The sequence below is a fragment of the Danio rerio genome, chromosome 18 (genome assembly GCF_049306965.1).
Source record: "Danio rerio strain Tuebingen ecotype United States chromosome 18, GRCz12tu, whole genome shotgun sequence".
NCBI lineage: Eukaryota > Metazoa > Chordata > Actinopteri > Cypriniformes > Danionidae > Danio > Danio rerio.
In genome coordinates, this window is record NC_133193.1 from 7,200,289 (window position 1) to 7,226,074 (window position 25,786).

General features: G+C 35.7%; 1 protein-coding gene across 1 annotated transcript in view; it reads left to right on the plus strand.

Moving 5' to 3' along the window:
• Window positions 1-25,786, plus strand: part of zfhx3a (zinc finger homeobox 3a) — a 42,609-nt gene that overhangs the window by 1,292 nt on the left and 15,531 nt on the right. Inside the window, exons 2-5 of the mRNA XM_687130.8 lie at window positions 13,687-16,437; window positions 17,090-17,315; window positions 23,434-23,523; window positions 25,580-25,701. Coding sequence (XP_692222.4) covers window positions 13,702-16,437; window positions 17,090-17,315; window positions 23,434-23,523; window positions 25,580-25,701 — 3,174 coding nt within the window. The 5' untranslated portion in view covers window positions 13,687-13,701. The remainder of the gene's footprint in view (window positions 1-13,686; window positions 16,438-17,089; window positions 17,316-23,433; window positions 23,524-25,579; window positions 25,702-25,786) is intronic.

Here is a 25,786-nt window from a genome sequence, read left to right on the forward strand (position 1 = left end):
ATAGTTTTCCACTCAATAGTTTGTTTTTGACCAGCTGGCCTCACAAAAGAAAGGACTGATTTTATACTTGATCAAAAAAAGTACAATTTCAGCTGTTAATTTAGCTAATTTACTGGTAAAATATTTAAGTCTGCAAATAAAATGCATACAACTCCACAGTTCTAGATATAAAGTCAACGTTTGACCCTTAATATAGTAATGATTACACTGAAGTACCCAGATCTGCAAAAATAAACACTGTGTACTTGAGCAGCAGATACAAATGAAGCAAACACTCTTTCTTCTGCGAATCCACACACACACACATGAGCACACAGGAGACGATGGTGTGGGGTGAAAGAGGATTGGCTCACAGGTCAGAGTTCACGGAGTTAGAGAACAGGGTGAAAGGAAGAAGATGGGATGAAAGGGCACAGCGAGAGAAGAGAAAAGTGGACTCTGCGGGCTAGCGGTGTCAAACAGATAGTGCTGAGCCAATGAGAGAGTCTGAGGGGAATTGTTCGCCACAGGGTTTCGTGGAGGCATCCATTTCTTTCGGTGCAATAACATAAATTTGTGCATGCGCTTTAAATATATGTGGAAAACGTTGTGTTGTGTAGGGATTGTATGTGTATGTAGGCCATTTTGTTTATTGCATGTGTTATTTTATTATAGAGTCCCAAAACCTCACAGGACAGAACTGTGCAGATGTTGTTTGATTTGTAAGTAGCGTTATAAATGTATTATTAGACAACTAGCTCAGTTTATAGCATGTATGTGGGTCTGTTTGTTTTAAATTTAGGGTTAGCATATTCTCCAAGCCTTTAGGACTTGGTAAGGATGTTGTGTAGTGTAATCAATGTTGCCTTTTATCATTCATATGCAAAGAAAATATTAGAGAAATTCACAAATAGCTCATTTTTGGGTGTGTATGTTGGCATTTTGGTTTATTTTAGTATTAATGTAGTCTCAAAGATTGCAAGGCAAGGCGAAATTATAGTAAATGTAGATGTTGTTGATATAATTAATTGCATAATAATACGATATTAATTAATTGCATAATTAAAATTGATTTTTGTTACTGATGTGCAATGAAAGAATGAGAAAAATACACTCATTCATGGTGTGTCTGTGTTTATTTGTAACCGTATTAAGGTAAAGGTTGTGTAGACGCAATTGTGTTTGTAAATAAGGTGTTGCAACGTCTGAATAATGAATTGTGTGCGTTGGTTTGTGAGTCTGTGTGCACACACTGCCTTCAGGGTTTGACTTTTTCTGTTTATCATAATAATAGCTGGGGTTGTGGAGAAGTGAGGCACATCGGCAGATCAGTCACTAAGGCCTCTTGAACACACACACATGGACACACACACATGGACACACACACACACACACACACTCAGCCAGAGAACAATGCATGGGGGCCCAGCCTGTCAGTTCAAATTCTGCTCTCCATCCACGCCTTAAACAGACTGTGTGTGTGTGTGTGTGTGTGTGTGTGTGTGTGTGTGCACGCAGAACGAGCGTGATCTGTGATTCTGCCTCACCTCCGCAATACTGTCAACTCTCACCAGAATTCACTGCAAATATTGAACTATATTACACCGGCTGCTGTAGCCCGGGCAGATTGTGAGGTGTGTGTGTGATGTTTGCCGTGGCCGTTGAATATATAGAATGAAGCTGTAGTTTATAAAAGGTGCATAAACCGCAGTCATGCAAAGGTCAGTGGGATTGTTGAACACCTTGGCTTGGAAATAGAGTGGGAATGGAGACGGACAGCGCCTGTAGTGAGCAGCAGTGATTTCGCCGAGTGTTTTGAAATATGGTGAAATGTGTTTCTGTAGGGGTCGGTGTTTGATTAGCATTTTTCTTGCATTTGTGGAAGAAGGATGGCATTTTATGAAAGAGACGAGGAAAACAGCTCTGCATGACAATTTTGGAGCCTTTACACACATTCTTAAACGGTAAAAACATGAGTGTTGTTACTGTTGTATTGTGTTTTCTGTAGTCATTTTATTTAATACACCCCATTTTGAAAATGAATATTTTAATCCATTTCTCAGTGAATTATATTTTGGTGCCTTTAAATGAAACAGATTTATTAAACAGATACATTTATTTAAATCATATTTTAGTCACAGAACATCTTTAGAAATGGAAAGATAATACATCTAAATTCATGCAAAATATTTATATTTCATATACAATATTTCAACTAAATTGTAGGTATTTTTTGTTTCTCTTGATTTTTCCTCTTTTTAAATTTAATTGAATATTTTCTCTAACATATGAATTTGGCCTACTAATTTTTGAAGCATTATTCTAAGTTGTTTTGTCTGATAAGCTCCAGATTTGCTTCAGTACTGACTAATATAATGTATATGCACAAATATAATATTTTAAAGTGTCCTATACAAGATATTAATCTAAATGAGAGATTTGTGGGGGGTGTATTGTATATGCTGAGTAGGCATGGGACGATAACCGTTTTCAAGGTATACCGCGGTTTGGAAAAGTCAAGGTGTTAAAACCACCCAGTTTTTTCTGCTATACTGTTTCTACTGTGTTTGTAAGATTTTTTTATTTACATTTTTTTGTTTTTGTTTTTTTAGGACAACAGTATCACCAGCAGAAAAGATGTCCAAAGATACTGTTTTATATTGTAAAGAAATCAGTGTTTTTGAAACAAATAAAGACAGCAGAAGTCGATGCTTCATTTGAATTATTTAGACTGACATGTTTACTGTCCCAAAATACTTTAAATGTTTCTCAAAGTGAAATATATTGTGTTCAAAGGAGGGAAATTTTGTTGTTGTCTACCCAGACAATTAAAAACAACTTATTTTAGAGCAGTAATCACAACACCAAGAAACCGTGATATTCTTACGTTAGGTTATCATACCGTCAGAATCATAGGCCCATGCCTAATGCTGAGCACTGTATCTATAGCATATATAGTTCACCCCTCACAGTCCAAAATCAGTACACACTCAAATTAATATGTTGGGGGGGAAATATTAAATACAATTTTATTAAGCATGAAAAATAAAGAGAAAAAAATATATATAATTTAGTTGAAAATTTGTAGTTTGTCATTTGTTTTACAATAATTTGAATTCAAATATATTATATTTTTATTGCTAAAGATATTAGATGACCTAGTTTCTATTTTAATGGGTACATGTCATGTGATTTTCCCAGTGATGGGTTGCGGCTGGAAGGGCATCCGCTGCATAAAACTTATGCTGGATAAGTTGGCGGTTCATTCCGCTGTGGTGACCCCAGATTAATTAAGGGACTAAGCCGAAAAGAAAATGAATGAATGCCATGTGATGGATGCTGACAACGGAGTGCGAATCCATATGCAGGTTTTATTTCCAGAATGGTCACGCAAATCCTTTAGATAGTATTTGGTTCCTCTCTAAATTGATTTAAAGTTCTTCAAGTTAATGAAGCAATGAAAGGATGAATTAGGTGATGATTGATCATAATATATAGAAACACAAAACTATAACTGACTTCAGTCACAACCTTGAAATCAGCTGAAATATAAGACATTCAATCTCTTAAAATCTTAGCGCCAGGATCTTTAAGCAACTCTGCAAACAGCAGCTTACTTGTTACCAACCTGTTTGGTAATAGGCACCAAATAATCTCTGAACTGTGAAATTTTTACTCTGAGGATTTTGCTGTGTGTATACAAACAAATCCAGAGTCATGGTCATAAACAGGCGGATGGTCAAAGGCAGGCAGCGGACAGGAATAAACAATAAAACAAAGCAAGGGTCAAACACAGCAAGACAAGGCAAAAGAATGTCCACAGTACAGTTTACAAGACTCAGCACTGAAGTGTGTGCGGTTTCTAAAGTCTATGTAATCAGTTCATGAGCGGCTCTCAGTCGTGAGTGTGTGAAATCAACAGAATCCGGAACAGGTGCATGTGAGCAGTGCATGACTGGATCTGTAGTCCATCTAATGCCATCTTTGTAGTCCTTAAGTGATCTGTGTTTACCAGTGATCTGCCAGGATTAGATCACTGGTGATTGTGACAGTAAACATGTTAAAACATGTTTATCAATGTTTTGTTTAAATGCACCAAACATTATTGTCTATTTTCACTGAGAAGTGAATAATAGAATAATAATATTAAATATTCATTTTAAATTGGGAGTACTTCTTTATGCTTAGTTCTATCTATCTATCTATCTATCTATCTATCTATCTATCTATCTATCTATCTATCTATCTATCTATCTATCTATCTATCTATCTATCTATCTATCTATCTATCTATCTATCTATCTATCTATCTATCTATCTATCTATCTATCTACCTATCTATCTATATGTGTGTGTGTGTGTATATATATATATATATATATATATATATATATATATATATATATACAGAGCAAGGAATTTTTCACAGTATGTCTGAAGATATTTTTTCTTCTGGAGAAAGTCTTATTTGTTTTATTTCAGCTAGAATAAAATCAGTTTTTAATAATAATAAAAAACATTCAAAGTGAATATTATTAGCCCCTTTAAGCACATTTTTTTTCCGATTGTCTACAGAACAAACCATCGTTATACAATAACTTGCCTAATTACCCTAACCTGCCTAGTTAATCTAATTAACCTAGTTAAGCCTTTAAATGTCACTTTAAGCTGTAAAGAAGTGTCTTGAAAAACATCTAGTCAAATATTATTTACTGTCATCATGGCAAGATAAAATAAATACATTTTTAGAAATGACTTATTAAAACTTTTATGCTTAGAAATGTGTTGAAAAAATCTTCTCCCTGTTAAACAGAAATTGGGTGACAAAATAAACAGTTGGGCTTAAACTGTAATTCTGGCTTAAACTGTATGTGTGTATGTGTGTGTGTGTGTGTGTGTGTGTGTATATATATAAAACAAAGTAACAAAGTATACAACAAAGGAAGCTTATTTATTCAATTTTCAGATATAAATCTTGCATACATGTCAATTTTTAAAAACATATATAATAAATTACACTTATGTCACACGTCACATAAAAGATTAAGTAATCAATTAATAATATTTTATTTATTTATTTTTTATAGTTTTTATATATTGTACAGTATAGATGTGAACATACAAAGTATGCCCCATTTACTTAACGGAAAGCCTAATAAATTTGTTTCTGTCTTAGCAAACATACAATTCAGCCGTCTTTTAACAATCCATTCGATTCCTAATAGATAAACTAATGTTATTAGTGAACTACCCATTCATTCATTCATTCATTCATTCATTCATTCATTCATTCATTCATTCATTCTTTCTTTCTTTCTTTCTTTGTTTCATTCATTTATTTATTTTTTTTTGGCTTAGTCTTTCTATTCATCAGGGTCACCCCAGTGGAATGAACCACCAACATATACAGCATGTTTTACACAGCGGATACCCTTCCAGCTGTAACCCAGTACTGGGATACACCCATACACACTCATTCACACACATACAATATGGCCAATTTAGTTTATTCAACTCACCTACATTACATCTTTAGACTGTGGGGGGAAACTGAAGCACCTGGACGAAACCCATGCGAACACTTGGAGAACATGCAAACTTCACACAGAAACGCTAACTGGTCCAGCAGTGACTTGAACCAGCAACCTTCTTGCTGTGAGGCGAAAGTGCTAACCACTAAGCCACCATGTCGCCTCATTTACCCCTTTTTCAACAGAATATATATATATATATAGTTTTGTGAGGTTGAATAAATCATTTAAAAATACCAATAATTCAAAACAACCTAGCAGTACCCCTGCTTTTCCAGTTAATCAATTTCATTGTTTTGTTTTGCATGTGTGGTTATAGATTTTGGATTATGATCTAGCTGCTAAAAGGTGTTAATCTTGCACAAATGCTTTCTTATGGTTCTCATTTCACACATACTTCGGTAATGAATGCAGAATGTTTACATGAATAGTCCTTACAGATAAATGCTTCAGTGCTGTATGTGTGTAACAAGTGCTGCAGTTCGACTGTGGCAGAGCAGTGTGTGCAAGCGTTTCCCATGCCTTGTCAGAAGCATAAGATCAAGTCAAATGAATAAGAACTCTTTCAGTGTTGCATTGATTTCATAATCCCGCCGGATCTTGCTGCAGTTTAGATCAATACGTTTACATCACACTCAGACTTTCGCACTAGAAACTGAAGCATGTGTGACTTACTGTAAGCACGCTGACGGAATGCATCACTGTAAAATATGCAATATTGTTGTTGAGTATTGCATATTTTCCCAGTATCATGAAGCACTAACTGTAAATTAAAATGCTATTTTTTATTAGCTATGTTTTAAATCATTTGTTTATCTGATTATATTAAAATAAGCAGATCTAATAAATTCTAATTCAGACACAAAAAAAACTGTGTCAAGGTGCAAACATTTAGTCTTTAAAACACTATGAATGAGGGTAAACCTAAGCAGATATTTTGACTCTGATTGGCTGTTGTTCCTTCATTTCTGTTAGTATTTATTTTCAGCTCTTGGTTTGGACTGCTATATCCAATAGCAGAACAGCAACTATACTGGGGAGGTGGCTATTGAGATTGTAAGGCCCCATTTGATTGGTCAAATGTAGATAAACAACCAATGCATAAAACAAATGTTATTTAAAATGTTTATTTATCATACAATAATGCTAAAATAAACATGCAATAGATATTTACCAATCTACAAAATGCTATTTTATTAGCATTTATTAGCATGTTATTTATGCTATTATGATTTTTAACATTGTTTATTTTTTAGCATATTATTTGGAGTTTATAAAAGCCCCATCTGAATCATCAAATTTAAACAAACAACCAATGCATTAAATAAATGTCATTTAAAATGTAATTGCATACACTATTATCACAATACTGGTAATTTTGCAATATATCGTGCAACCCTAATTGTGTTAACAACATTTCTTATGACCTAGCCAACATGCAAAATGCTATTTTATTAGCATATTATTTATTTATCTTACAAGAATACTAAAATAAACAGATAATAGATATCCTCTAACTTGCAAAATGCTATTTTATTAGCCTTTATTAGCATATTATTTATGCTATTATTATTATTAAAATTTTATTTGTTAGCATACTATTTGAGGGTTGCAAAGCCCCACCTGATTAGTCATATTTAGATAAACAACCAATGCATACAATAAATGTAATTTAAAATGTAATTGCTTATACTGTTATTGCAATACTTGTGATTTCGCAGTATATCATGCATCCCTAGTTGCAAGAATGGTATTTCTTACAATCGAAGGAACTTGCAAAAGGCTATTTTATTAGCATATTATTTATCTCTCGATCATGCAAAATTAAACTGGTAATAGATATTCACTAACTTGCAAAATTCTATTTTGTTAGCATTTATTAGGAAATTATTCATGCTATTATCATTATTAACATATTCTTTGTTTATTGGCTTATTATTATTATCATTATTATTATCATTATTATTATTATTATTATTAACATATTATTTATTTATTAGCATATTATTATTATTATTATTATCTTTATTATGATTATTTTCAACATATTCTTTATTAGCATATTATGATGAAGATGATGATGATGATTATTATTATTATTATTATTATTATCATTATTATTATTATTATTAACATATTATTTATTTATTAGCATATTATTATTATTATTATTATTATTATTATCTTTATTATGATTATTTTCAACATATTCTTTATTAGCATATTATGATGATGATTATTATTATTATTATTATTATTATTATCATTATCATTATTATTATTATTATTATTATTAACATATTTATTTATTATCATATTATTAATATTATTATTACTAGTATCATTATTATTAACATATTATTTATTTATTAGCATATTGTTATGATGATGATGATGATGATTATTATTATTATTATCATCATTATTATTATTAATATATTTATTTATTTATTAATAATATATTTATTTATAATAATATTATTATTACTATTATCCTTATTATTAACATATTATTTATTAATTAGCATATTTTTTGGAGGTTATAAATCCCCATCTGATTGGTCAAATGGTCAACAACCAATGCTTAAAATAAATGTCATTTAAACTGTAATTGCATATGCTTTTATCACAATACCGGTAATTTTATGATATATAATAAATATAATAACGATATTTCCTACGATCTAACAAACTTGCAAAATGCTATTTTATTAGCATTTATTAGCATATTATATATATTATTTCACAATCAGGCTAAAATAAACAGATAATAGATATTTTTTTAAGCTAATTAAATCTACAAAACAATGACTTTTGGCCAGCGGAGAAATTAAAATGGTCGTGCCCAACTGAGTCTGGTTCTCTCAAGGTTTTTTTTCTTCAGTCCCATCAGGTGAAGTTTTATTTCCCTGTCCGCTGTCGCCACTGCCTCGCATGGTTCTGGATTGGTAGAGCTACGCATCGATGAATTGGCTCTTCAGTGTTTGAACTCTCAGTAATGATTAAATCACACTGAACTGAGCTAAACTGAACTGAACTTAAACACTAAAACCTGAACCACACTGTTGCAGTTACTATGACCATTTATGTGAAGCTGCTTTGACACAATCTACATTGTAAAAGCGCTATACAAATAAAGCTGAATTGAATTGAATTGAATTGTCACGGTGCAAACATTTGCACTTTAAAACACCACGAATGACTGAAAATCAAAGCAGACCAAAACAAAGCTTCTCTGCCATATGGATATTACATATACTATTATCACAATAGCGATAATTTTCCAATATATTGTGCCGCCCTAATCACTGTGCATTTGTGAAACATATTTTCCTGCCTGCTGGAAACGGATAAATCTGTGTGTGTGCATGTGTGTGTGATATAAAGCTAATTTCAAAGAGGCAGCTGTCACAACACTACCATAGCCCTGTCACAACATCAGCTTTACCTTTTGACCTTTGACCCTTACATTTTAGCTCTGTCACTTCCTTTTTGCATGTCATACAGGAAGCTCATCAGCATTTTACTTCCTGCGAATGTATTTTGCTCTAACAGACTAAACCAAAGCAAACCTCGCTTTTCTAAATGATATAAGTCATGCATTTCCTCCCAGCGCTCTCTTTCGTCCACTCTTTCTTTTGCTCCGTCTTTTGAAGTTTGGCTCCTGAATGGACTAGTGTCTCTAATGGAAATGGGGCATTAAATCAAAGATCAAAGACAAGCACACAGCAGAGAGGACAGCTGTCTAAATACAGTGGGAGAAAATGTGTATGTGTTTGCGTGCCTGTGAAGAGGGAATGGGAGAGGCTGAGGGGTTAGCAGGTTTAACATTGGTTTGATACTGTCGTTATTCTGTTCAGCCCTCGCTACAGTTTTCATTTTTGTGCGCTCGTGCATTCATGCATGTAGCAAGAGCTTAAAAAGAGAAAAATCAGGCAAACGTTTGATCTGCACGGGTGTTTTTAAGGATAACTCGGCTACTCTGAAGTTTGTGTCATGTTGTTGAGAGTCATATCTGTGCAATAATATGTTTGATACCAAGCCGATGTTAGATTAGTGTTAAAACAAGAAGCCGAGTCCCTGAATCAGCAATCTGTGATGTGAATGTGAAATCACTCCTTTCAACAAAACAGTGGGGCTTTCCACATAGTATCACCTTGTTTTGCCAGGTTAAGCACTTTCTTTGAGTGGCCAGAAAATGTTAAGAGTCAGTCTAAGTAGATTAAACTTAAAGCTAAAGATATCATTTGGAGATTTATGTAACAGGAATTGTTTACAACACATTGGTCAGTTTTTATGTTAGAAAATAATTAATGAGATGTTGAAAAATTTACGTATAATGTCAGTTTTCAATAAAAGTAAATGTTTTTCCTTGTGTATATATGGTTTTTATTTATTTAGTGATTTTTATAATATGTTGTAGGGCTGCACGATTAATCTGAATAAGATCGAAATCTCGATTCGACCCCTCACATGATCAAAATCCAGCATTTCTACAATTCAGCCAATTAGATTTTCAAGTTCGGGAAAAGCATAAAGGGGGTTGTACAAGTCTTTACATTAGGGCTGTAACAACGAATCGATTAAATCGATAAAAGTTGAATTACTAAAAGCGTCGGCAACGACACGGAGACGTTTGATTATTAAAAAACACTTTAATTCAGCGCGGAGCGGAGTGAACACGGTCTCTCTTGCGCACTGTTACAGAGTTTGGCACCTCATAGACAGGGATGAGCAGAAAGAGAGTTCAACAACAGGGTAAAACCCCACAGAATTCTACTTTTGTTCCGTTCTGAAGTGAGGACCGTAAAGTCCCTGGTGATGATGTGATTTCTGCCGCTGAGCCGGAGAGAGCTCGCGCTGAGCAGAGCTCTCAATAAGGGACCGTCGGAAAAGTGCTTATTTTTTATTTTTTTTCGAAAACAAAGCCAACTTAACCCAGCTGAGAAAGACGTGTCATATTATCACAATTATGCAGCATTTTAACCGCATAATGCTTAATTTATGTTTTAGACATGAATATACACACAAGTACTAGTAAAACAAAACATTTCTAAGAGTTTGTAAAACACAAGGACTTCTAACAATCCATTCAAATTTAATTTGCTGATGTGTTTTATTCATATCAGATACACATACACATAGTTAAAGTAACTATAAAGTTGAATCTAATCTTTTCTAATTTCACAGAGTAACTGGTGAATTTACGTGTTGAGTTTCTGCATGTTCTGCTTTTTATGAATGAGGCAAACGTGCGGCCGCAAGTAAACATGGCGATGGCATCTCACGTTATAGATCACGATCACTTGCACGTTTATGTGAACTGGTAAAACATCTATTCGAGATTGTATCTCATTAAGATAATTTTTCTTGGCCAATTTGCAAATAATTAAACTTGTTTTAAGCAATTACTTAATTTTGAGGTGTTTTTTTTTTCAGAAAACAAGACATTATTTCTTATGCTATTTCATGTGTCTAGTATGTATCTTGATTTAAAAATATTTAGACATTTGGATTGAAAACAGGACAAAAATTCTTAGTTTTTAAACATTTTATTATTATTATTAATATTATTATTATTATTATTAATATTATTATTATAACAGCTCAGGGATGAGCTTTTTTGAATAAACAGTTGGAAATTTGTGCTTTTTTATTCGATTCATCAATTAACCGAAAAAATAATGGACAGATTAATCGATTATTAAAATAATCGTTAGTTGTAGCCCTACTTTACATTGTTTTATATACATTGCTCAGCAACATGATAACATCCAAGTAGTGATAAAAGTGTCACATAATGTATTTACAAGGTATATTTTACCTAAAAATGTCTTCTCTATCTTAACGTAGTGATGTATTCACGGCCGCGAAATCATACGTGAGCTGACGCACTGCTTGTTTAATACAGAGAGAACGTGCACACGCAAATGATGTCTACATTAGTGAACAGAAGCTGCATAGGCTCTGAATAGCAGGTAATAAGGTTGTAAATAACGTTCAGTTTGTGAAACAGAGTGACCGTTTGGAAGCTGTGCGGACAGTATGATTTGCATCTATGTTTTTTTTTTCTCAGAGTGACGGCAGCCATGACATGAGCACACATGACATCGGCAGTGAAAGTGAAACCAAAACCGCACACGTTTACATGTTCATATCGCACTGAGTTACGATTACGACAAGCATTTGATAGGTTTTTTTTTTTATAAAGAACACAAAGTGTTGTGCATGAAAACAAATGTTTATGGGGTCAGTATAACTACTCTAGCCTATATAATGTTCATTATAATGCAAGAGGGAATCTGATAGTGATAAATGTCTCATTTTACCATTGAAAAAATGGTCTAATAATGTTGTCAAAGACAATTGAGAAGCAAATATCTCAAACCTAATAATTCAATTTCAGAATTATGAATAGTTGTATTCTGATGTCGTCACTTTATTGGCATTAATGACCAGGATAAATTTAAAGTCTGTTCAAGTCCACCATTCCAAGTCTACAAAATTTAGCATTTTAACCAACAGTAGACCTACATATAGGAGGCCTGATATTATTATTATTATCATTATTATTATTTACCTTATGTTTTAGAAATAACAATAATAATAACCTACTCAAATGAACATTAATTTTACATCTATACATCTACAAAATCGTGAAAATCTTGATTTTTAGGAAAAAAAAAAATTGTGATTCTCATTTTTGCTAGAATCGTGCAGCTCTATTGTTGCCAGCATTACTATAAGAGTTAATATTAGCTATTTTGTGTAATTCTCATTCGACATCTTGGTCTTAATCCACACACACACTTGCATAGAGTAATTGGTTTAAGATGTGTCTTGATTCCAGCTGTGTGCCCCCTATCAGGTATCCCAGAGAGATGGGTAATTAACCTAGCAGCTAATGATATACTTCACTAATTACACCACACACACATGCACACACGGAGCAAATAAGACTGGATATTCATCGATCTGTACAGGAAGTCTAGTTTGTGTCAGCATGGCGGTCTGTTTATGAATATGTATCTCCGGCGCTCCATAAGCATTTGTGTTCATATAAATAAGTGGACTCCAACGTAGAAGAGCTGTTCATCATTGCTGAAACGTTGCATTTGACCATTTAAGCCTGTTGTTTTCGGTCAGGTTTGAGCTTAAATCAGTGAACACATCCTTTAGCCTTGTGTGCTAGCATCCTGCTCTTGCTTCCAGTAAGATGCTTAGCATTCATGCTATTGATTTTCCCATTAGCACTTTAGCCCCCTCCAGTAGAGAGGATCAGAGAGAGCTCAATATAACAGCTTGAATCTGAGTTCAAGAATCTGCACTCTTCAACCTAGAAACAGAGCAATTAGCCCCCCAACTGCAATCCACACACCATATACTCCCTTTAGACTCTTTCTCTGCATATACATATTGTTTTTTGACTATTTGTGTGGCTTAACTGTAGATAAATCTTGTAATAACTGTAAGTACATTTTAATTATTTAACTATAGCCCACGGTGTAACCACAAGGCAAGCTTAAGTGGCAACATCATTTATTTGCATTTGTAAAATGTGTACTGTAGGTACAATAAAAACGCCTATCCAGATGTTAACCTGCTTCTACTTGGCATTAATGCAAATTGCAATTATTATAGACAGCTAATATAAGGTGAACCCTGTTGTGAAAGGCTGCTTTAATATAATTTAATTTAATTCACTTCAGCTGCTTTACTGATCAAGGCCTGTGGGGGCTGAGTCTCTGGAGAAACCTGGGACTAGAGTCAATAGGGAACTTATTCCGGAGGCTCTGTCACGGGGCAATCCCCCGTAGACACGGCCCTATGTTCTGCTCAGTTGCCTAAAGGGAAATATAATGCAGATGGAGGGGGATGGGGGAGGCCGAGACAGACAGAGACATTTAATTGAGCAGATCTTGGTGATTCCTGGAATTGTCTCTCATGTAATATTCAGCTCTCAGTGATACAGCTTGGCAAAGAGCTATTGATCACAGTCTAGACCTCTTTCTGCCATGCTTCACCGTTGTTTCTCTATGAATAGCAGCACATAAGTTCGTTAGGTTGCTTAATTTTAAAATGGTGTATGGTGCAAAGCTATTTAGAAACGTTTAAAGTTTAAGTTCAAGTGGTTTGGATTTAAAATGTCACCCCTTTTCTTTCTCTCTTTTTCTAGGCCAGGGTGGGATGAATGTGCTCAGTAGCTCAGAGGATGGAGTGTTGTGACTCTGTCTCCAACAATGGAGCCGCTGGCCCCCACACACAACAGCCTCCTGGGCTCTGCAGATCACTGGCACCCAGTGCACTCCTACTGGCCAGAGATCAAGCCATTCATCGGAGCACAGCAACGCCGTCCAAGCAGGGTGGACAAGCAGAGGTGGCTGAGGTGGAGGGATTTGCAGGGAGGTATGAAGAAAAATTAAGGAAAAAACAGGTCAATGAATGTTCAACCGGAGAAGTGTTAAAAGATGCAGTGGAGAGGGAGACGGCTGATGAAGAGGAAGAAGGTGAGGATGTGGAGAGGCCTATTGGAGAGATATTGTACCAGCCTGATGGGTCCGCCTATGTGATGGACAGTAAACTTACAAGTGGTGCACCCTCCTCCTCATTAGGTGCCCCTACCTCCATTATAAGAACCTGTTTCATTTCTTTGTCTCAAAGCCCTACTCCACAGATTTTTCGTGTCTTCCAATTGCATAACCTTGGTGACAGTGATAGTCTAGCTCTGATGACCTGCCAATCCAAAGATAGTACTCCTGACGTGGCTGGATCATCAGAGACAGGGGTGATGTGGTCTGGTCCACCCAAACCCATCCTGATGTGCTTTTTGTGTCGGCTGTCTTTTGGCCGTTCACACTCATTTAGGGCTCATGCTTCTGTACAACACAACATCACCTTCAGTGATGAAGAACAACATCTGCTCTTGTTTAAGCACGCCTCTGCCATCTTACAGCCTGCCGGCCCAGGCAACCTCCCACTCCTCTGTTTCCTAAAACCAAAAAGGAATTGTGAGTCTGTGGTACCACTTAACCTGGCATCTTCAAACTCTGTGAACAGCACGGAGAACACAGCAAGACGGAAAGAGAACACAGAGCCTCTGACCTCTAAGCCAGGACTTTCTCTCCTGCCCTCTCCACCCAGAACCTCCCCTGCTACCTCAGTACCAAGCCCTGCCAAAGACCCTTCAACCCTGGGAAGAGAGGGCACTCAAAGAGGCAAGGTGGAAGAAATAAGGAAGGACGGAGAAAGTAGTGAGGAAGGAGAGAGGAGATTGTGTTTAGAGGTAGGCAGCACTGTAGATTGTAACAGTGCTCACAGTATTAGCAGCAGTAGCGGACAAGAGCACATTACTGAAGCTGCTCTGTCAAACCAAAGCATTTCAAAACCTCCAAACTCTGTAACAATAGCAACCAGCTTTATGAACAACACCAAAACCCTTACAGACTCTGAGTCAGAGTGTGGAACAAGCTTTAACTGCCACGACCCTGCACCTGCTTCCCTTGTTGTGGTAAACCCGTCCACTGTCACTACTACAGAACAACTTGCCAACCAAGAGAGTGCCACAGCGACCAAACCAAATGACCAGTTAGAGAATGGTAGCGCCATAGCAATTGAACCAACTGCTAGTTTGTCTGAAGATGACAGACGTGCTGTCACTCATTCTGACCTGCCCAATAATCATAGCCATTCCATGTCCCCTACACTTAGTCCTACCTTACCCCAGACTACTCAGCCTATTCTTGAAGAAGGGCACTCGGACACAGCATCCAGAGGAAGGTTGGTGGTGGCTAGTGATGGAGGCTTCGTTGCAGCTGGAGATGATGCCCAAGGATCGTCTTACTCTTTTAGTATTCAGGCCTCTTTGGCACACACCAGAAACTCCTGCAAGACATTGAAGTGTCCAAAATGCAACTGGCACTACAAGTACCAGCAAACTCTCGAGGCCCATATGAAGGAGAAGCACCCGGAGTCGGAGACTGAACAGTGCCCATACTGCAGCAGTGGGCAGAGTCACCCACGCCTAGCAAGGGGTGAGACTTATTCTTGTGGATACAAGCCGTTCCGCTGCCAGGTCTGCCAATATTCCACCACTACTAAGGGCAACTTGAGCATCCACATGCAGTCTGACAAACACCTCAACAACATGCAGAGCCTGCAGTCACAGCCACAGCCCCATGCACACAGCCCAGCACCCCAGCCCAATCCTTTAACTCATTCCCTTCCTACTCTCACTCACCCGACTCGAGCCAACTCCCCATCTCCATCTAAGCTCCGGGGACGTGCTTCGTGGCGGTGTGAAGTCTGCGACTATGAAACCAATGTGGCACGCAACCTCCGAATCCACATGACCAGTGAAAAGCACACACACAACGTGCTTCTACTGCAGCAGAACCTGGCACACATGCAACGTCAACGAAAGCACAATGCCTCCGAGCTTTTCCGCCACTGCCAACCTCAATCCCAACTTCCCGACGCCATCACTTCTCTGTCTTGCCATGAAACGTCTTCACAGAAACTCTTTGAATGCATACTATGTGGCCGCTTTTCCTGTGACACCCTGGAGGAACTTAGTCAACACCTGACCATGCAGAGGTCATTACCCAGTTCCTATTGGAGGAGTACAACCGGAGACACCCATCACTGTCGGCTTTGTCATTACGCCACGCCATTGCGAGCTAATTTCCAACTGCACTGCCAGACAGACAAACATGTTCAGCGTTACCAGCTAGCTGCACATCTTCGAGAGGCCAGCAGTCAACAAGGAAACATCGAGGAAGAGGAAGAAGAGTGGCGCCTCAGGTGTGTTGCTGCTGGAAGCCAGGTGCAGCTCAGGTGCAATGCTTGTGACTACAAGGCCAGCAGTTTGGAGAAGCTGAAGTTACACACCATGAACACCAGACATGAGACCAGCCTGAGACTATACAAGGTAAATCTTACAAAACCATAAAGTCAATGCACACAAAGTCTGGCGCCTAATATTCCTGTCAGTAAAATCCACAAAAGCCCAAGATGCCCTGACTGACGCCATTATTCCCAAGGCCTGCAAGGCCTCTTTGGTAATTGAGATGGATTGTATGTTATTTTTTCCCTCTTGCTAATGTGGTCCATTAACTCAGCACATCTCTAATCAGTTTAGAGTTCTGTAAAACAAGTGGACTGTTTTTTCTCACTGTGGTCGTGAGTATGTGTGTTTTTTGTCTCTGGGTGTGTTTTGTCAGATTAATTTACTTTAAATCTGTCAGCTCAGCTTTCACCAGACCACAGACAGATGGAGAGATTTGGTGTTTATTTAAGCAAACCATGATAAGTAACATCTACACAGTTGTTTTTACAGGGTTGTATTGATCCTGCATTGATCTATATTGTGCTGTCCACATTAGAGGAAGCCACATATTGATCATTTATGACTATATGGTCAATATAGGGCTTCCGCTAAACAACTTAAGTATGTTATTTACTGGTGTTGAAATGCAAGCTGGATGAGTGTTTTATTCATTTATGTAACTAATTTTACTTGTTCTATCTTTGCACTGTCCCGGATGTATTTAAGATTGATGTTTATCTCCACTTTCTCCCAGTATTTGCAGCAGCTGGATGGACTGGAGTCTGAAGATGTCTGGCTGCACTGCGTGCTGTGTGATTTCTCCACTCAGAGCAGCCTTTCTTTAGTGCAGCACTCCCATTCATTGAGCCACCAGCGCGGGGAGGGGCTCCTCAGACTACAGCGAATCCAGAAGGGCCTGCAGGATGAGGAGGAGCTTGGTGCCATCTTTACAATCCGAAAAAGCCCTGCTCAAGAAAATGGTATGAGGCACACATGCATGGTCTGTTCATAAATTGCAGATGACTTGGTTTGTGTAAAATGGTGGTTTTGCAATGCACCAAATTAGTGTTTTCAAAGCAGATAAAAGTCCGATTTCAGGAATAAGAGGATGCTCACGAGCAGAAAACCAGCGTTTGATGCCAGATTAACCTTAGAGAGAACGTCAGGGAGGATTCCTTAAAACCCAAATCAAAAGACTAACTGTCCCTTGTGTGTTGTGCTCATGACGCTGAAGGCTCTATAACACACAACAGAACAACAGAGGGGGAGGGGCTGACAGACATCCCGAAAAACCGAGAGAAAAGAGAAGGGAAGAGGGCAGATATTTACACTGGGGTAATTGAGAAAACCAGGTGGTGGAGGCAATTAGCATTGAGTTCTAACACAGAATAAGCTCAGCTAATGAGTTGAACAATAGCCGACCTTGGCACCCAGCCTGTTTTTTATGTGCATTTGCATCTACATATGCATTTGTGAGGAAGAATGAAGAAAGAAAAGAGGAAAGAGACAGAGAGTGTGCTTTCTGTACAGAATGGTAGCGATTGATTTTGTTAATTGACTTGCCAATAATCACATTTGTAACATCTTCACTAGCCAGAAAGGGGCTAAACTAGAGGGTTAGCCAGTCAATGCAGCCAATAAAGGCGTAACCCACTAATGAGGCATGAGTTAATTAACATGCTCAAATTAACATTTTAAAGCGAAGGCTTCTGAAAGACATTCCTAAAGACTGACAGGTGTTTGTTAATGTTGTTAGTGTTGTTTTTGTGTTGAGAAATGTTATGTATTAAAGGGATAGTTCACCCAAAACCCATTTACTCACTCAACATACAATACAATAATAATTTATAAAGCACATTTAAAAACAGGTATCACAGTGGCGCAGTGGGTAGCACGATCTCCTCACAGAAAGAAAGTCTCTGGTTTGAGCCTCGACTGGGTCTGTTGGCATTTCTGTGCGGAGTTTGCATGTTCTCCCCGAGTTCGCATTGGTTTCCTGCGTGTGCTCCAGTTAAGTTGTCCTTAGTGTGTATGTGTGGATGAGTGTGTATGGGTGTTTCCCAGTGATGGGTTGCAGCTGGAAGGGCATCCGCTGCGTAAAACATATGCTGAGTAAGTTAGCGGTTCGTTCCACTGTGGCGACTTCATATTAATAAAGGGATTAAGCCAAAAAAAAATGAATAAAAATAACAAAAATAGCTTCCAATTCATTTTACTTTACTTAAAAGGAGATGAGATGGTCAACAAGTAGCTCCAAAAACAGGTTGGAATCCAGCATGTCGTGTTCAATCAATGCTAAAGTCAGCGAGTGAGAGTGAGTAGCTATTTTAGTGTGAATTTGAACCTGTAGAAACATCGGATCAGCGCTGCTTCTGACCTGCTGGAGCGCCGCAGCTGAATGGCTGGTTATTGATCTCTTTAGGAACACCAGGGCATTGCCTAATTTATAATCAATACTGGATCAATGCTGCTGAGCATTTGTATATCGATCCCCGGGACGAGGAGGAAGTGCTGATGAAGTGTGTGTTGAGTGTGCGCCTGGAGTGTGTTAGCATGTGTGGGTGCATCTGATCACTTCATTACTGGCCGAAATGACCTCACCACGCTGAACCACGGCCATCTGTTTTGTTCAAGACGTGCATTGAGAGCGAAGCGCAGACTGAAGCGTCATGCCCATTCAGAGTGAATGCACATGCTTTATTCCATTTTTAAACTGGATTTTGAATGTGCTTTTGATAATTAGGATAAATGTAGGTAGAAGAGTCTTATGCGAGTCTTAAATTTGACTTATTATTACATAAAAAATGAACGGTGCATTTGGTAAATCAATCTTCATCGTCACAGTTTAAACATACATCACATTATGGTTTCATTGCCATTGATAATTAAGGTTATTGTAGGTAAAAGAGTCTAAAATGGTTAATTTTAGCTTATTTTGCTTTTATTTATTTTTTAAGAGCGTCTAATTTAGAGTAGTACAATTAAAGAGTTCATTAAAATTTGCATTAAAGTAAATCATCTGCCTTTTTGTCACAATGCTTTTTGTCTTTGATTATTTACATTATTTTATCTAAAATGGTGAAATTTGGCAATACATAACCATTTGCATTAAGTAAATCATTCGGCATTGTCACAGTTTGAACATACATCACTTTATGGTTTCATTGCCATTGATAATTAAGGTTATTGTAGGTAAAAGAGTCTAAAATGGTTCAATTTAGCTTATTTTGCTTTTAAAAAAATGTAGAACTGAAAACAGTGAGAAGTACAATTAAGCATTAAATATTTGCATAAAGTAAATCAGCCGTTTTGTCACATGTAACATTTTTGCCTTTGATAATATACTTTATTGTTTGTAAAAGTGTCTAAAATGGTGAAATTTGGCTTATTTTGCTTAAAAAATTAAACAGTACATTAACATTTGCATTAAGAAAATCATTCGCCATTGTCACAGTTTGAACATGCATCACATTATGATTTCATTGCCTTTGATAATTTAGGTGATTGTAGGTAAAAGCGTTTAAAATGGTTACGCTTAGCTTATTTTGGTGTTAATTTTTTAGAGCTACTAATTTAAAGTGCAATTAAAGTGCATTAAAACTTGCATAAAGTAAATCATCTGCCATTTTGTCACCATTTGAGCATGCCTTTGATAATATACATTATTATATGAAAAGGTGTCTAAGATGGTGAAATTTGGCTTGTTTTGCTTCAAAAATTTAACAGTACTTTAACATTTGCATTAACTCATTCGCCATTGTCACAGTTTGAATGTACATCACATTATGATTTCATTGCCTTCAATAATAGGTTATTGTAGGTAAAGGTGTTTCAAATGGTTAATTTTTTATATTTTTACTTTTACATTATTATATGTAAAAGTGTCTAAAATGGTGAAATTTGGCTTATTTTGCTTTAAAAATGAAACATTTGCTTTAACTCATTCGCCACTGTCACAGTTTGAACATGCATGACATTTTGATTGTATTGCCATTATTGCATGTTAAAGTGTCAATTTAAAACAGTGGGAAATAAAACTAAACCATACATTAACATTTACATAAAGTAAATCATCTGGCATTGTCACAATTTGAGCATGCAACACATGATTTTTTCCCTTTGATAATTTGTATTATTACGTAAAGGTATCTAAAACGGTTAAATTTAGCTTTATTTTGCTTTCAAAAAAATGTATAATTGAAAACAGTGAAAGTTTTGATAATGCATTAAATATTTGCTTAAAGTAAATCTGCCATTTTGTCACAATTTAAACATGGAAAATGCTTTTTTCCCTTTGATAATATACATTATTGTATTTAAAAGTGTCTAAAATAGTGACTTTTGCCAAAAGTAAATCATCTGCCATTTTCACAGTTTGAACATGCATCAGATTTTGATTTTATTGCTATTGTATGTTAAAGTGCCTAAATGTTTACATTTGACTTATTTTGCTTTAAAGATTCTTAGAATTGAAAACAGTGGGAAATAAAACTAAACCATACATTAACATTTACATAAAGTAACTCATCTGCTATTGTCATAATTTGAGAATAGAGTGCATTATGATTGTCTTTCATTGATAATTTGTATTATTGTAGGTAAATGTTTCTAAAAATGTCTAAATGTATAATTATAAATGCATAAAATTACTCTACCATTTTTTTCACAGGTTGAACATGCTTTTTGCCTTTGATAATATACATTATTGTATGTAAAAGTTGTAATGGTGGCCCTACCTTAAACCCCAAGTAGGTCATATTTTACTTTTGCTCGAGTGCCAGACGGAATACATCCGTCAATTTAACAAATTTAACCTTAGCCCAGATAGCTGTAAGCCACCGACTACAAACCCTTACTAAACATAACAAACAAAATAGACAAAAAATTGACACAAATTCATCAAATGAGTATGTATTGAAATTTTTATATTTTCCATCACTGAAATATCACCACCAATAGATGGCTCAAAACCAAAATTGAAAATAAACAGTTTTATAAAAATATCATGATCAATTTATACCGCACTCACAGAAAAATAAATCCACTGAAATAATAATCATAATCAGTATCTACTACATGAAAGACAGCAGAGAGCATTTCATCAAGATACAAAATCTAAAATGCCGATTTTGGCTTATTTTGCTTTAAAAATAAACAGTACATTAACATTGCATAAGGTAAATCGTTCACCATTGTCGCAGTTTGAACATGCATCACATTATGATTTTATTGCCTTTGATAATTTGGATTTATTGTGTGTAAAATGTCTAAAATTGTTACGTTTGGCTCATTTTGCTTTTAAAAAAAGTAGTAAATTAAACCATACATTACCATTTGCATACAGTAAATCATCTACTTTTTCTTTTGATAATTTGGATTATTGCAGGTTAACGTGTATAAAATGGTTCAATTTAGCATTATTTTGCCTCCAAAAAATATATAATTGAAAACATTTAGTAGTACATTGCATTAATATTTGCATAAAGATAATCATCTACCTTTTTTTTCATAATTCAAACATGCAACACATTATTTTTGCTGTTGATGATTAAAATAATTGTATGTAAAGTGTCTAAAATTGTCTAAAAAATTGCTTTAAAAATGATAATAACTACAAACAGTTAGCAGTAAAACTCAACAGTGCATAACGTAGATTATCTGCCATTTTGTAACAGTTTGAGCGTGCATTTTCCCAATTAATGAAAGTTTTTAATTGCTGTTGTGCAGTTTATTTATTAATTGTACTCCTCCAAGCTGTAATTTTTTTTTATCCCCCGTGAGAGCTGCTCAACAATAGACTCAGGTTTTTCGGTCAGGTTTAGTGCGGTGTGTGTGACTTTGAGAGAATGACTGAGCGAGAGGGCTCAATGGGGCGGTCGTAACTAGAGCGGATTTGACAGTTTCAGGTTATGTGTTCTGTGTTTATGGGTGTGTTGGTTTGATAGGAAATCAATAGCGTGTCTGTCAGGATAATTGGTGTTCAGATGGCCTTTCTCGCTCTCTCTCTCACCCTCTGTCATAATCACCTTCTCAAAGAACCACCAGAAGATACCTCGGCCTGCCTTTGATTGGTCTGTTATGACAAGCCTCATGCATTTCTTTTTTTGTTTCCACTTGCCCCCCTCTAATACCCCAACCACCCCCCTTCCCAAAACCCACCCAAATCAACTCTGTTCTTCTTTCCCTTCCCCCAACGTAGCAGAACAATTACTCTGCTAAGAAAGCAGAAAGGCAGAAAGCAAGAGAGAAGAGGATGAGGAGAGGGAGGGTGTTGAATGGGGGGGGGATATCTGGTTTAGTGTGTCCCGAGGCTGTGTGTTTTGTACCTACGGAGCTCAGCCGAAGCTTACAGACGCTGCAAAAGAACAACAGTGCATCACTGCGCTTTTTTGAATCAGTGCACGCTCTCTTTTTTTGATTTCAGAGTGTCTGCGCTCATCAGGAAGATTAAAAAACACATGTCAAAATATTGTCAGCCCACATGGTTTGGATTTGCACAGTCAGGGAGTGAGTGCATTTAAAAATGTCTCTTTTAACCAAAAAAACAAGTACAACGCGCTCAAAGCGAGCACAATACGCAGAGCTATTGTATAAAGATAATTTTTAAAGGCTGTCATGGCGGCATTGTTCCCCAATTTGTGCTTTGAAATGGACTCTTTGTGCGCGACCCTCCTGACCTCTGCTGCATTATCTTCCTCCTGTGACTTTTCAAATCCCCACAGGTCAAATGAAGCTCTGCTGACGCCGCTTGCTGATTTTCTTCCCTCATATCTCTCTGTGTATGTTAAACTATAGAGGATCGATATATATATTTCACTTCTGCGTGAATGTGTACATTACTAGCTACTGTTTTGTGTGGGTTTGTCTTTGTGTTTAGCGTTTGAGCAGGTTAGATAGGTGTAGTGTAGGAGCTAGTGTAGACTGACCCCTATAGGTTTGAATGTGATCCTGCCTTCAGGATTGTTTTGCTAAGGTACATTTATTCTGCAGTCAAATAACTGGAGTGCTGATTGAAATATCAATATGTTTAGGAAACAAATAAGATTCAGTGGCATACATGAAAACTGAGAAATTGTTGTTGTTTTTTTTCTCTTCAAGGAGATATGAATGGGATGGACTCTCCCACTGAGGTTTCGGCTAACCAAGAAGATGGAAACAAACATGGAGAATTAATGGGGAAAAAATCAGGTCTTGTATTAAATCTGTTTTACATTTAGTTTTATTGCTAAATTAACCCTTTAACTGCACTACCAAAATTTATATATATTTTTTGATTAACGTTAACATTTGCATGAAAACATCATTTGCCATTGTCACTTTTTAACATGCATCGCATTATGATTTTTTTCTTTGATAATTAGAATTATTGTATGTAAACGTGTAAAATTGTTAAATTTAACATATTTTTAATCAATTTCAGCTTTATTTTGCTTTGAAAAAAATGTATAATTGAAAACAGTTAGTAGTATGCTTACACAGCATTAATATTTGCATAAAGTAAATCATAAACTGGACTCTCCCACTGAGGTTTCAGCTAACCAAGAAGATGGAAACAAATATGGAGAATTTATGGGGATAAAAATCAGGTCTTGTATTAAATCCATTTTACAAAAACTGTTTTATTACAAAAATGAACCTTTTAACTGCACCACCAGTTGGATAAACATTACCATTTGCATAAAATAAATCATTTGGCATGGCCAAAATTTGAGCATGCAATGCATTATGATTTTTTTTCTTTGATAATTAGGAATATTGCATGTAAACGTGTCTAAAATAGTTAAATTTAACATATGTTAAAATGAATTTTAGCTTTATTTTGCTCCAAAAAAAATGTATAATTGAAAACAGCTAGTAGTATGTTTAAACAATGCATTAATATTTGCATAAAGTAAATCATACACTGGACCCTCCCACTGAGGTTTTAGTTAACCAAGAAGATGGAAACAACCATGGAGAATTAATGGGGAAAAATCAGGTCTTGTATTAAATCTATTTTACATTTATTTTTATAAATAAAATTAACATTTTAGCTGTCCCACTAAGAGTTTTTATTAATTGGATTAACATTAACATTTGCATAAAGTAAATCATTTGCCATTGTCAAAATTCGAGCATGCAACGCATTGATTTTTTTTCTTTGATCATTTTGAATATTGTATGTAAACATCACTAAAATTGTTCAATTTGGCATTCTTTTTAATCAATTTTTGCTTTATTTTGTTTACATTCTTGAAAAAAATGTTGGATTGCATTTCTTTATTCCTGATGTCACTAGTTAACACACTCAATGCATTTTTTTCAACACATCCCATTGTTTCTAAAATATCAACCTCAACCAAATGGTTTATATGTCGGTTTAAAAGGTAAAAGTTCTGGTAATAATACATATACTATAAAAATAATCTGAAAATATGAAGTGCAAGACCAATTTATTTAAAAACATAATGAAAATAAAACATTTTGAATACTAAATCATCTTGATTTTTGAAGTGTCCTATAAAATATTTCAGATTTTCATTTAACAAGTTTTCTTGTTCGTTTTTTTTTTTTTTTTTTTTACAATAAAACCAAAATCAAGTGTAGTGGTGCAACATGATGTTTTTTTTTATTTATTTATTTTATGTAAACCAAAAATGCTGTGTGTGCAAGCCATTATTTAAGACAGTCATTCTTTAAATTAATTTAACAGTCATTGTTTAAAACAGTCAACATATGGTCAACCGTTTAGTTGAGCAGGCAGTTAAAGGGTTAAAATTACTGAAACAGATAACCAACAGCTTCCTTGGTTGATTACAATAAATACGTATCCATTTAATTCCCTAAAAAACTGTGCTGAACAAAAACACTTGCTAGAGACCAACCATTTATATGGACCATTTCTTTTGGCTTAAAAATAACTATACATAACACAATGCATAATTTCCAAGGGCAGATAATTTCCTTAAAACAAGCAGAAAAACTCTTAATTTTCACTCATTTCTTCTGATGGTGAAAATTAAACAATATTTGTACTCGGTCTGAGAATTTTTTTTAGATATTTGAACTAAAAAAAAAGTAAAAAAAGCATTGTTTGCCTTGTGATTATTCAGTTAATATCTCTATTTATCAATCTCTATTTATCGCAGAAAAATAAATTATCACAATATCAGATTTTACCAATATCGTTCAGCCCTAGAACCACTGTTTTCAAAGTTTTCCTCACTTAAAAAAATAATCTTTCCTTTTCATATTTTGCTTGTAGAAGGAATTATTGAAACGGAGGCGGAGCAAAACGAATCATCTTCAAGTCCTAAACGTCCCTCATCTGGATCCGAGGAGTCAGATGAAGCTTCTCCCTGCAAACAGCCACGAATGCAAGAAGAGGTCTGTTGCGATATATTTTGCACACACACACATACACACAAACAGTGCAATGTTTGGACTAACTCTTAAAATAAACATGGCAATA